At 43.7% G+C, this 14,402-nt stretch overlaps 1 protein-coding gene across 5 annotated transcripts in view; it reads left to right on the top strand.

The window, feature by feature from the left end:
* Positions 1-14,402, top strand: part of AFF3 (ALF transcription elongation factor 3) — a 335,479-nt gene that overhangs the window by 249,332 nt on the left and 71,745 nt on the right. For 3 of the 5 annotated variants that reach the window (XR_011096123.1, XM_068680733.1, XM_068680740.1), the window contains exon 9: positions 1,786-1,826. Coding sequence is in view for 4 of the 5 variants with exons in the window: in XM_068680733.1 (XP_068536834.1) it covers positions 1,786-1,826 (41 nt within the window). In the remaining variant the exon portion in view is untranslated. The remainder of the gene's footprint in view (positions 1-1,785; positions 1,827-14,402) is intronic. The other 2 variants (XM_068680745.1, XM_068680747.1) reach the window with 1 other exon arrangement.

A 14,402-nucleotide genomic window follows, 5' to 3' on the forward strand; every position in this document is an offset into this window, starting at 1 on the left:
GTAATTAGGCATGGGAGGAGGTGGGTTCACATTGGTCTGGGTCATTTAAGAAGAAATTAAGTCACAAGACATTCTTAAACCCAAGGTTTGGGTCTCTCCTGTGTTTTTGTGCAAGAAGTGGGGTGAAATTATCATAGCAAGCCCCCCTCAAAGGTGAGAACAAACAAGGTGCCAGCCTACTGAAATGGAGGGCAGGTGCTCTGCTTAAAACCTGTCCTGTACCCAGTGTCCTGGTGGACCCAGACAGGGTTGTACCCAAAGAGCGTGCCAGTAGAATGAGCTATCAGAGACAATAAAAGTCCAAGCTCCATATTATTAAGAAATAACACTAAAACCAGCAGGTTCGTGCCATGGGCACATTCCCACTGAGCTGGTGGGACCTTTCCAGCTCTTCCTGTGGGCTCTCTGCCCACCACAGAAAGTGAAAACGAAGGGAAAACACTTCTGCCATCAGGGGATGTGGCACAGCCCTTATCTCCTGACAACCCAGCATGGGACACGTAGCAAACCACTCCTCCCTTTGAAAACTTCCTGAAAGTGCCTGCTCCCAAAATCATGCGGACACCCTTCCCAAAGCACTTCTGCACTCCTGTCAGATCTGCACAGATACATTCAGGGGATCTTTTTACCCCTGTCTGTGAAATGCTCCAGTCAACACAACTGCAAGAGAGGTTTTATCCAGTGTTTCTGTGCAGCCTAGCCAGGAGGGCTGCTTTCATGCTCTCTGGTGCTGACCAGGATGCCGGGATGCATGTTCAGGGATGGGGATGCAGCCCCCTGCAGCCTGAAGAGCCAGAGATATCGTTTGCGAAACATGCTTGCTGGTGGCTGCAAAGAGAAAACCTACACTTAATTTTCTGCCCCTTGACTGTCTGTGCTGCATGGCTTTGTGTCCCTTCTGCGCCAGGCAAGGCACAGCCCGGACAGGGATGAGTGGGAAGGAGCCACTCCGGGCAGCCACAAGCAGAATTGGGGCTTTAAAGTAGATTTTCAGAACATTATGGATTTCATCTTTGCTTAGCAGCTAGTTACTGTGCTGAAGTCATGAATCACCCTGCTTGAAGTGATTCAAGGAGGGGAAAGAATAATAATAATAAAGTGGCAAACCAGCTCAGGGATAGGCTTGGGAGTCCTATTAAACTTGAGAGGCTACGATTTCTATTCCCAGGACTGCTGGCTAACACAAGAACGAGCACCATGCCTCCCCACCCCATCCAAAAGAGTTGTGCTAGGCAAAAACTGAGGAGCAAACCAGCAACAGGTCAATCCTGTGCTGCGTAGCCCAGAGTTGCCAGCAGATTAACATGGCAGCGCTCATGAAAAGTCTGCGGCAGCTCTGGCAAGCTTTGCAAAATCTATAATTATAGCTACAGGCTTCGTCGCACAAGGAACCAAATATGTGATGTTTGTTTCTGTGGAAGAATGGGAGGAGACTGATGGTAAAGGAGAGGGAGTGGGAGTGCGGAAGCGGGGAGAGGGGAAGGAAGAGAGCTGAGCCCTGCAGAGTTTTCAGAGACCTGCAGAAAACCGTCTAAATAGAGCAGTTCAGACCTCAAATACTGCGCTGTGCTTTGACAATCTCCTGGTTTATGGCGTACTTAACAAAGTGTTCTTACATTTACCAGGCTGGAATGTCCATTTTGCTGTAGACTCTCTGCTACTTTGCTAGTACTTTAAAATTTGGACACGTGACAAAAATGTGTGTAACGCATTTTTTAAAGTGTTGATTGTACTCGTAATTTTAAAGTCAGAATATAAAATAAACATCTCTGCCCTTTCTTCCAGCAGGCAGCACAGAGATCTGCTCTCCGCGTTCTGTCTGACAGGTACATTTTGTCATTTTTATGAACTATAAATTGCTTTATGAAACGTTGAGCCCTATTTATTGTGGCATATAACTCATAATCGGATTTTGTCCCCAAAGTATCTGCGAACTGGGATGTTAAACATTTTGCATGCTTGGATTTGTCATGCATGTGTAGAGTTTATTACTGCAAAAATCACAGTCTTGTTGTATTTCATACAGAGTATGCAGAATCCCTTGTTGTGATACCAAACGAGAGATAAGAAACTTACTGGAGAAGGCATGAATGATGCAGTAAATTCTCAGCTTTAGAGTTTGCTGAGATATATCTAAGCTCATTTTTCAGCAATAAGTACTTCATTTATTTTGAGATGTTCTCTTTTGACTTTTTCCAAATTCTTTCCCTGGGAATTGCTCCTCTTGTGATGAGATACTCCGTACATTTCAGGCACAAAAACAATGCCTTTTTTTACCCCTTAAGTTTTGAGGGATCAGTATTTTAGAGGAATTTAATTCTTTTTTTTTTTTTACTTCTGGAACTGCAGCAGTGCCTCAGGCAGATAAGAAAGGGACCAAATCCTTAGCCAGCTTTCAGGTTTTACTCAGCTCTTTTTCAAGCGAATTTCCATCAACTTCAATGGGAAACTGGCCTGAGCAAGGAATTCAGGATTCGGGCCATAGTAAATGTTATAGTTGGGCCGTAATCTGCACAGGTATTTACCTTAAATGACTTTTATGAAAGAGGATTGATTGAAATATAAGGTAGCTTTCTAAGACGGTCCTGATTTCTTTTCCAGTTTTGGGAAGAGGGGGGAGGGAAGGGGAAGGAGAGACTGTACGTTTTAGTGCCTGTGAAAAAGAACCAGCAGATTTACATTTATCCACAAATGAGGTACTGTGTCATGCGGGCTGACACAGAGTAAATTTCCCCCTGCCTTGCTGGCAGCCCCCTGCGCTCCGCCTGGCCCCCCGCCCCCCGCCTCCCTGGGAATAAGCAGTAATTGACTCTCGAAGCCAGCTCAGGCCAGGATTTCTCCAGAGCAGAGCCTGTCACTTAGGCTGAATTATATCTTGTGCACGGATGAATAACATTTCTCTCTGGTCTGAGGCTAAGACTGCCAAAATTATCAACCTTCCCCCCCCCACCTCTGCCCAGTTTACAAACACCATTTTGTTTAGGATTTCTTTTACCCCCCTTAAAGAAAAAAAAATCCAGACTGAAACATATGGGATGCGGGTGAAATCACTGGCTCAGTTGTAGAGTACACGAGTATTGGCTGTAATGGGGATGAATGCAAAAAGAAAGAGGAGTCAGGGCAGCATCGTGTCCATCTCCCTGGAGGTGTGCAAGCTCAGCCACCAGGCCAAGCAGCTTTCACACCTGGTGGGACGATGCTGTGACAGTGTGGGGAGGCATTTCTCAGCATCCTTCCCCTGGGCTGAGCAAGGAGCACTCCCACAGAACTGCCCCTGGAAGCAGTCAGCAAGCCCCAAACCCTGCTCTGTCACCCCTAGGAAGAGCAGTGGTGATGGTGCAGAGATGGTCCCAGCCCCACTGGGGGTGAGGAACCTCTCTGCATCAAGCAGGGGCCCAAAACTGAAACTGTAAAGGTTCTGCCTAGCCTTGGCTAAAGGGAGAGCTCCTGTGATATTGTTGCTCAGTGCTTGTGTCCCAGGAGCAGCGACGAGTGCCTGGCCACACACCAGCACGTCCCAGCACCAAGGGAAATGAGGTGGCAGGTTAAATCAAGCTCTCGGCAATTTCACCCACCATTCTTTCTTAAAATTTATTCTCCAGTAGCTCTCATTTCAGTTTTTGCTTTCAGGTTTTGTTAAAAAGCTAACAGTTAGCTAAACTGAAAGAGGCAAAAAAAGGGGGAGTTTTTAAACCTGTAGCCATTGATTTCTCCAGTGTGTTGCACTCAGTCTTGTTTTCAGACTGCCACAGTAACCCCCAGCAGATTTATGTGCAAACACAAAGATTAGTGACCCAGAAGCTCGACTGAAACAGCTTTTCTGCTTCCAGAAGACAGGTTGCTCTGCACATGCACTGACTGTTTTGTCAGGAAAGATGCACTGGCCCCATTCACTTTTCATTCTCTCATGGAAAACCTTCAGTGTTTATACAGCACAGCTTCGTTTTAATTTTATTATGCTTTTCAGTAAAGTGGTCTAACTATAAAGATTGCTCAATTTCTGGGACAGAGAAGTACAAACATTTAACTCATATACCTTAATGGTATAGTGCTAGCATATCTTCAATGGCATGACTCTCGAATCCACTGCCTGAATAGCTTTCAAATTAAGAAAAATGTCTGTACCTAAAATACTCAGTGCGTTCTGCTATTATTTAACAGTGAGCAGTGTGGTTAAGCCAGGTCTTAAACCTGCTTAATCCCACTGAGCTAAATAGATTTTATTATTGACTCCCCTGGTCCCAGCACTCTGACCTCAGGACTGAAGTTAAAAGCTAATTTTTTGCAGGCTATTACGCTAACCCAGAGCACTTGCTTGCTGGATACATTTGCAATGGGGAATGTCCAGCTGTAAATTACAGATGTTTGTAATCATACCCAAACACAACACTCATTATTATTCTTTTGTTCTTTTTCGGCTGAAAAGCCCACCATGAGGGAGACCGCACAGTACTTAATCCACACATTAAATTTACTCACAGCTCATATTCATGCACAAGATAAGATTTTCCATGAAGTAAAGATTTACAGTGGTCCTAGGGCACTTCTATTCCCCTAGCTGCTTTTATTTCTCTGTGCTGTAGTGCAGGCCAAGTGGGTCTGACTAAGAGTCTTGAGTACTTAGAGGAAAGCCTTGTGCCACCGCTGAATTTCCTCTCTCGGTGTAATAGGGAAAAGCTGTCTCATTCCCTGCAGTGCCTGGGTGGTACTTATGGGACACGCTTCGTTCACAGGCCCAGTCTATTATCCTCTTTGTGCCCTTACTGTGGAGGATGCAGACAGACCCTGTTAGCTCTGCCCACCCTCACCCGGGGGCATAGGTGGGAGCTGAACTGGCAGCAAGGGGTCCCACGCAGCCTGGACATCATGCAGCCACGCTGGCCAGCCCTTCCACCCCACCTGATAAGAGCCAGCTTTCCAGCTTACACTCAGCACCTGGTTTATATATGTGTTTCATCGAGGCCTGAACTGTTCAGTACACGCTGTGATAAAACTTTTTGATTTACCACCCTGAGCTGCTGCTAGACAAGGCATCTCAACACAAACATCAGGTTTGCGCTGTAGACGAGCTCCATTCATGAGGTTTGGTGAGCTTCAAAGCCTATCTGACCTTTGGCTCACCTTCCTGTTGGGTGTACTTTACATTTCCCTGTAGCCATACCCTCTCCATCCATGCTTGGTCACTGTTAGGACACTGACATGCAGGCTGTGCCAGGTGTGATCTGTTTTACCCTAATGGATCTGACCAGTTGCATTAGAGGTCTTGAGGGAAGAACAAATTGTCCCCACTCTCCTCTGGAGTGCTGATCATAGATAGAATCATAGAAACATCTAGGTTGGAAAAGACCTTTAATATCACCAAGTCCAACCATCAACCCAACCTGCCCAGTCCCAAGATGGGTGTGCAGAACTGAGAGGAGGGGCATGAGAAGCAGCAGAGCAACACATCTGCAGGCAGAGAGATGGTTTGGAGGCAGAGAGAGGTGTTGCTGAACTACCTCTTACAGGTGTGTGCCTGCACCTAACACCCAGCTGTGAGGAACAATTAATGGAAAAGGTTGGCCTGGGACAATCCATTCCATTCCCCTGATACTGCAAGCAGCAATAGGGTCGGTGATTAGTCCAGCGGGATCTGTAGCATGGCTCTTCTCCTTCAGACAAAGCCACATTGAGATACACCATTTGAGTTATGAGGCCTGGGGAATAGGCTGCTTGTAAAGAATTAAGGCAACAATAAGAGGCAATGTAGACTTTTAATAGATCATTTAAAGCTGGGAACACAGCTGTCCAAGCAGCCCTAAAACTTTCGGTGGACTGAGCCAAAGATTTCTTGTTCTCAAGTATCTGCTCTAGCTGTGATTAAGCAACACAGTTAAACTTGTGATACCCTGAAGGACGTAAATAGCCCAGTGGCAGCTAGCAAAAATACTCACGTGCTTCATGTCACCCACATACTTCTGTTTGTGTTGGACTGAGTTGTTTGATAACATCGCCTTTCACACTGAGCAAGTCCTACACTTGCAAAGCTACGTGGTCAGCTTATCAGTGGAGTGACTCAGCTCGCAGGCTGGCCAGCAAGCTGTGATGTGACAGGTCTGTGCAGCCAGTGACAGCCGAGGGGAAGCCTTGGCTCAGGACAGCTGATCCACGTCCCAGCAGAGAGTGAAGGAACTGAGATCATGGGGGATGCAAAGCTGGCTGGAGAAGAGCATGCACGCACGGTGCTCTTTGCCATAGAAGCAAACACATGGATCCCTCCAGCAGAGTTGGTACATTGCTTATACTTTCAAGATTATCTTTGCAAGGAAAAAAAAAAAAAAAAAAGAGAGAGAATATCTCTGACAAGGGATGTGGATTTACCATTAATCCCCTATGTGGAAGCTTGGCTGTTTGGAAATGCTGGTGCCCCACATTTCCACTAGGCGTGGGCTAGGAAAGGGTGACAGGTGCTGTTTCTTGTGGCAGAAAAGATCTAGAGTTTCTTAGCCCTCCTAGGTACAGAACTTGAACAAGAGTAACGTTATGTATTGCATATAGGATATTATTTCCAGTACTGCAGTATGCTGTGAATTGGTGAAAAGGGGCTTCAGAAAAGAGCCTGTGTGGAAGGCTTGGAATAAAAAGGAATAGATATCTCTGTAAAACTGGATTCTATTTCCTTTTATTTAACTTGAGAGCAAGATCTTTAACACTCATCCATTCACTGCTGGATGCTTTCCCATGCCTTGACTGTTGCTGGTGTTTGTCTGGAATTGTTCTACGACAGCTCTGGAGATGCAATTTGGGTGTATTGCAAAGCTGCATGAGAAGGTGAGGCAGAGCTGTTCCAGGGAATTTTAGCAATTTTGAGCCCTAGCTAGCCATACTAAATACCAAAATTCCTTTGGTGTTTAAAGAAAGAGAAAGAAAAGTGAAGCTGCATTTTTTCTTCAAGGATGTAATAGCAGTTTGCTGTCATGATGGCCAAACATTTCGCAGCTCCCTATGGGCAACCCCATGCACTCTCAATAGCTCCCCAAAGATATTAGAGGGGAGACGATCGGTTCTAGTTCACAGAAACATTAGCATTTTGAAAAATATCTGTCTGCTAAAAGAAAGGTCTGACTAGCAATTTCTCATGTATTTTCTTTGGCTCGCTAGTTCTTTTAAGAATCCGTGTGTGGATAATTACAGAATTAACATGGGGTGAAAAAGAGACAAGGTGCATGACTGCGGTCTTTTAAATATTGGTAAGGGGAAAACAGGTCCCATTGCTGGCTGGCAGCATGAAGAATATGCAAAGTGCTATTGGGAAGAAGAGTGTATATGCGTGCAGCATATGAAGTGCCTCAGCATATGATTAACCTCGCTGGGTATGTAGTAAATAGTAGATAACTGTGATCAAAAAAGTATTCATGTGATTTATCAAGCTGAGCAACTGTGCATTTTGCAGTGAAGCAGGAGGTCAATCCTGAAATCTAGGGCAAGTAGAGCAATAGGAAATTGCAGGGACTAAGAAGTTAATCATACCGTTGGACTGCTTCCATCTGGTTTTGAAAGACAGAGTCAGTGCAGTGCTAGCAAGGGCTCTTCACGGCAACAGATCAGGAATTAATTTTTTCAGCAAATCTTCAACTATCATTTGCAGTAACACAGGCTTATAAAAATGTAATTTAATTTCTTGGGAATAAATCACCTAGGACAAGAAGTGTGAGAGAGTGTTTTAATGTGTATACATGAGGTAAAAAGAAAAAAAAAAAAAAAAGTGAGCAAAGGAGAAACAGCGAAAATCCAAGAGGAAACAAACATTAATGATACGAAACCTGGAAGGCATAAATGGCCGCCTGGTTAAATCATGCAGGTAATTGTCTTTGAAAAATCAGTTTGCAATTGGGAACCTTCTACATTTTTATGACCCTTGGAGGCATAATCTTCTGTAACCTGTCTGTCCATCTTCATCAGCACGGGTCAAAGGAGCACTGACTTTAAGTATTGTCAAACTGATGCTCTGAATACCGCTCCCATATATCATGTGTACATAGCTATGGGCAGTGAATTTGTTAATATATTCTGTGTTTTCTTTATTATTGATATTACTTACTGATATTTCAATGAGACTTGAACATTATGCTCCCTTTGGGCAATGACAGTGCCCTTAAGCAATGAACATGTTGTAAAACAAAGGGGATTTTAACCTTGATAGCAACACTGGTAGCTGAAACGTGCTTTATGGGAAGAGGTAGGGAGGGCAGTTAGCTGATAATATTACGCCTTTCTTCCTTCAGCAGTAGGATAAGAGAATAGAGAGACCTGTACTATGAATGATGTATTGTGCTATTTTTAGGGCTATGCTGCAAAAGTGAAATCTTATAAATACTTTTGTATCTATTTCCTGGCAGTCTGAAGAAAAAGAGCTCAGGTTTACACAGCACTAATAGCAGGAAACCGGGGATCATGCTGTTCCCACAAATCACCATGCTTCCATTACCACCGTATTTTAAGAAATGCTGAAATTTCGTAGCAAGCTGCGTCACCTCAGCCTGGCCCAGTTACATGACGTTAATGTGGGGCTTTTGACCCTTTTGTGTCTGTCGACCATGTTCTAGCTGGAGCTCAGAGAGTCTCCAGAGTGGGTACAGCAACATGAAGGAGACATTTCAGCTCCCTGTCAGCGAGCTAGCTGTCCTGCAGCAGGTGGAAGGAGATGCCCCCTCCAAGCTTTAATTGCTCAGTAATCAGCAAGGCACAACAGGGTTTTTCTGGCACCAGTCCCACGCTCCATGGATGACATGCTCACTTGAGTCACTTTTTCTTGCCTCTTGCAAAGGTAATTTAGAAATTGTAGCTGAACATCTGTTAGCCTTGTTACTGGTAAGGCTATTTGCCTACTGCCCTATATATATATGGCATATATATATTTATTTATTTAAATTTTAGCTTCAGAAGCACTTTCTCCTTGCTCTTGGCTTTCTTCTGAACCAGGCAACAATGGAAATAAAAAGGAAATGGGAGCCCAGGTTAGGCCGGGGGAGAGCGGGCACTTTCTGTAGGAGGCAAGTCCCCCAACTGAGCTGTGATTGTGCCTGGGGTAGGCAAGGAACTCCTCAGTACAGTGTCTTCATTTGGCCCCCAGTCACGATACACACAGTCTGCACTTTGTCTGGCCCTTTGCTTTTTGAAGGGTGAAGAGGACACCACACAGGACAAGCAGAACTGCAGCCCGGTTCTTCACAGGCAAAAGTAAAGGACAGTATGTACAAAGAAAGAGACTCCCCCAGATTTCTCCACAGTGATCATTGTGTGGCTGAATCACTTCTGAGATGTTCCTGTGAGGAGATTGTATTGTCATGGTCTGAGACACTTTCCTCCCCCATGCAATCTAATCAGGTGCCTCTGCTTTTTCTTCATGACCGCCTTGGAGTTGATGCAGGCTGTATGAAAGCTTTTATCCTTTCCTCTCTCCTTGAATTTGAGAAAAGATGGATTTACTCTGCTGCTGAGGAAGGGTTTGCACTGTTCTAGATTTCTTGCATTTCAGTGAAAGAAAATAAAAGTGTGATCTTTAAGCAGCCTGGGTTTCCTCACAGAGAGAAAAGTGGGAACATATCTGAAATCTGACAGGGTTCTACATAAGAAAAAACAGTTTCCCACTTAGTTATTTTACATACACCAATGCGAAGGTACAGCAGCAGGCTGTTAAGGACCTGAAGCTTGGTGTGATCAACCAAGTCTCATAGAAAAGCTGGATACCTCTAGAGAAGTCCTTGTCAAAGAAGTCTTGAGAAAGACCCACATCCAGAACTTTCTGGAAAAAAAAAAAAAAAAGATTCACAAAACTATTTTTGTCAGCTTCCAGACTCCTCTTCCTTTGGCGATGCTTGGTATTTTCAGGTCATCTCATGGCTGAGACTTTTAACCAAAACAATAACATCCAAGTCTCTTGAGGACCACCAAATTCCTACTGCAAGTCTGTGAAGGGGCTTTTCCACAGCCTGGTTACAGACACCCAGAATCATGGAGATCCTAGTGGTGGCAAAAGTCTACCCCCATCCACTGAATACTTTTTTTTCACTCATTCCTCTAAAAACATTTTTTTTTTTCCTGTGGAGTACAATGAAATCTAGATACTAGATACATTCAGAGAAGCAGAGAAGTTCTATGTACTGATGTACCCAGAAGCCAAATTAAAATCTTTGGGAGTTTTTGGTGGGTAAGGAATGGTATACCAAGCTGTAGGTCTTGAGCTGGTTAAAGAGGAATACTTTTTCCATGCATATGAAACGTCTTTCATGCAGACATCAGGAGGAGGAGGTATGTTTATATGCTTTTCAGCCAACATTGACAAATTGGCTTTGCATGCAAACCTCTTGGTTTACCCAAGTAGTTTGTGGCAGCAGGGAGCATTTTTTCATGGTAGATGTGAAAAGTAAATAGAAAAATGACAAGTTTCTGGTTTAGGATGATTGAGGGATTTTTCTGCATGAAATGGAAGCTTAAATCATATAATTGTTTTTAACGTTCCGAGTCCCACAGTAATTCTCTGTGCGGTTCATCAGTGGCTCGGATAGGAGCTCACTGGCAATGATTCTTACTCTACACTGAACTCCACACTTTAAAACTCTGTTTTAAACTTCAGTGACCAGATTTTCAGTGGTACAAATTGAAATAGCTCCACTGATTTCAGTAGTGTTATCTCAGTGTTCATCCACGGACGACCTGCCATCAGCAGTTTGGAAACATTTCCAGCTCTTAAAAAGCACGTTGCTTCCAAAGGTTGCACAAGCGAATTCTTCAGAGGAGCACACCCGGCACACAGCTCAGGCTGCAGGATCTGGTTACGGTTCTTGTTCAGCTCATCCTGACTGTCTATCAGCTCCCCCGACACACTTGTTGGCAGCCAAATGAGAAGGGCTGCATTTGGGCTCCTCAACCGCTGGAGCTTTCTTGATGGAAACCGAGATGTCAAAAGCTCAAATGGCTCAATTTCCAAAGTTGCAAGGTTTCTCTCCCAGCCAGCATTTCCAGGAGGTCTGCCTGGTGACATTTTCTTCACAAATGTTAAGAACAAACACTTTCTGCTTATTTTTCGCTATTATTGCTTTCTTCTGGGGCTGTGTTTCATGGGAAAATTCAGAATTGGAAGGCTTGGTTCCAAACTGGAATGGCATGAAATTTCAAAATCCTTCTCAAAATGGAGAAGGAAGACCTTCCTTCTCCCAAGGACTCTATTTATAGTAGGCTGCCCTTTTTGCAGTCAGAGAGGGGCCAGATCATATTATGACTGTGTGCTCTCATGTGTTTTTAACTTAGATGTAAAATTAGGTCTGGCTTGAAACTAGGTGTAAAGAGTTTAGGTTCAGACATTACATTTTTATAACCTGAAAATGATATAATTTAGAAAGGCAGAAATAAATAGAAATTACTTAAATTAAATTAGACTTTTTTTTTTTCCAAGGGATATGATTTAAATGAGACACATGCTATCTTTAATATAGTCTGTAATCTTCTGGCATTTTAGCAAAACTGGAAAATTATTTATTTTAAAGGAAGATATTTTCTGCCTAATGAAATTTATTTTTTGTACCAGTATACCTTCTGTATTAGATTGCTATAAAGATTTTAAAGGTCTTTTTCAGTCTCAACTCAAATGCATAACTTTTCTTCATGCCTGTGGGACTCCCTCTTCACACACATTCACACAGAAGAGAATAGGCCCTTCTCTGTGGAAATCCAGCAGCACAATAATTCACGAAAAGCACTCACTTATTATTTACTGGGACAATCAAGCATAACTGCTCTAAATGAACAAACAGTTTGTCAAGTTAATAAAAAAAATAAAAAGAGAGAGAGAGAGAAAGAGAAAAAAAGAGAGAGAGAGAAAGAGAGAGAGCAGGGTAAAAAAATCCCATGATTCTGATTTACACAACAGATAAAAATCACCCCAGAAGTCATAGAGACCTGCCAAGTAAATCTCTTGCTTTGTTGCTTTGTAACAATCCTTTAGGACACTTTAATTTGCTTTTGTGAGTATCTGTACTGGTCCTGGCTTTAGCTCACACTGTACATGACCAGGGAGATCTGTGTTTGTCCATGCCTGGATAGGTGACGGCTGCTGATGGTGCTGATGGTATTGCCTGGCTCACAGCAGCTCTGTGGGAGGTCACATCTTCCTTTTTCTTCCTTTCCACAACCTGTTTAGAAAGGAATGTGGAATGAGGAAAAAGACACTGAGCCTCTACCACAGGCATCACCCCTTTCTCTTCCCCAACTCTCCATGATGTCCCCAGCCTGGCCCTCAAATTTCCCCTACCAGTTTCTTGAGGGACCTCATCCCAAAACCTCCCTTGCTGGCTCTAAGACCATTTTTCACAGTGCCTTGCCTCCCTGCCTGTCAAGTCTGCCCTTTCCCTGCTCCTCAAAACCACTCCAACCCCACCAGGATACCTGGAGCCTTCCCCAGGACCCAGTTCAGCACCCACTGCCAAAAAGTTGACGTGGACGCAATCGCTGGAGGGTGTTGGCCTACCTTCCTACTGCATGGAAGAAATGGCCACAATGTGGGGCCAAGACAGCTGTCTGGTTTCACAGCCCGAAGGACACCGGCACAAGATTTTACCAGCATGTTGTGGGACATTAGTAGGGGGACGTCACTGCCACCTACCCAGCCAGGGCCACCCCTCAGCCACCGGCCCCATGGTGGGGTTTTCTGCATGTCCACTGAGTCTTCTCCCTTTCGTTCCCTGTAATCACCATCACTCATCCCTGCTAATAATGCCCTCAAATGCTGATTTCCTGAAGCCACTTCTTTTAAGGTCATGATGTCCCTTCTTCTAAAAGGTAATAAGCTTGATACTGACCATGTGGAGCTAGAGAGGGTTTGTAAATATTTGTATCCACAGTATTATTCCTTTGATAACAGATACTAGGACAATATTTCCCACATTAAAAGGGCTCATGGGGAGGGTTTAGGAACTCAGGCCAGGCTAAAATAGTTGCCTGAAGGAAGAGGAAAAACCTTGGAGAATTACCAGACACTTTTTTTTTTAAATTTTGAGACAAATGGACTTTTCAAACTTTGCCCTGAAAAGAGATCTGGTCATGACCTACTATAAATCTCATATGGCCATTTAAAACCTCACAGAGCTCTGGTTAAACAGCATTGCACCAGACAAAACCTCCAGGGCATGAGGACATTGCTGCGGTTTTTCCCTTTCAAGCTTGTATATTGTCCTCATAACATATTGCCAATGTTCACAGGACCAAATGAGACTGTGGCCTTTCTTTAATGTACTCAGTGCTCTTGTGTTGAGAGCCTGTGAGGTCAACAGGAAAACATGGGATGAAATCTCGGCTGAGTGTCGGTCTTTCCCAGGCTTCCTGGCAATTTCCAACTTCTCACTCTATTGTTTTCACTTAATAAGATAGAACTTGTACTCTGCTCAGAAAAAAAAAAAAAAAAAAAGACTCAGAAAATGAGCAGTTTTGTAAAAGCCTGGCAGCTTCCCAGTGTGCTGAAACTAATAACAAGCACACTCATTTTTCCAGTTTGAAACTTCTTGGTGCAAATCCCTCATGCAAATACCTCTCAGGGCTTGCAGCAGGAGGTGCAGTGTACAGAAAAGAAGAGTGTTGGGCTTCTGACATGAAGGCCATAGCCCGTGTTTTTGAAATAGGAATGTTGAAAGGTGGAGCTCTCAGAAGAAACTCCTGTGGGACTCTTCCAGCTGTTGAATCACCTTTTCTCCTCCTGTTGGAGGGATTCACAGCACAGCACCCCTCTCTGTTTAAGCTGAAGAGGGAAACAACTGCAAAGTCGGCTGTGCATGCCCAGAGAACAGTTTGAGAAGGCAACAAAATCTAAACACTCCTCTGAGATTATCACTCTGTAATTGATACAGAGATGTACTGTGACCTTTGGTTCAACTTGTCTTTTTATGCCGTTTTCTGTATTAGCATGTTATCTGCCTGTCGTCTGCCACTGAATTTTAACCTTATACTGCCAATATTTTCCAAGTATTGTGTAAAACACGTATGTATTTTCTTAAGTAATTATAAGGGATTTAATGCCAGTGAAAAGTACAAGGTTGATACCTGATTATCCAGGAATGTCTCAGTTGTGTTGCAAGGTTATCTGCCCCCCTCCTGCAGCCCTGTGCTATTCCCATGCATATTCTTTACTTGTGCAGACAAAGGGCAGCATTAAAGCAAGCAAGTGCCTTAGCATTCAATGTAGAAAACTAAGCTGAGCCAACACCACATAATTTTCAATGAAATGAATTTTATTCTTTTCTTACATTTGGCCAAAATGTAGTATTAATCATTTATTAGTATTATAAGAACAATGAAAAATTTCTGTCATTGGCCACTGTACATTATTCTCCTCCTCTGCTTGTTTAAGGTCTTCCAGGTTGATTTTACCAGGC

Source organism: Anas acuta, chromosome 1 (genome assembly GCF_963932015.1).
Source record: "Anas acuta chromosome 1, bAnaAcu1.1, whole genome shotgun sequence".
NCBI lineage: Eukaryota > Metazoa > Chordata > Aves > Anseriformes > Anatidae > Anas > Anas acuta.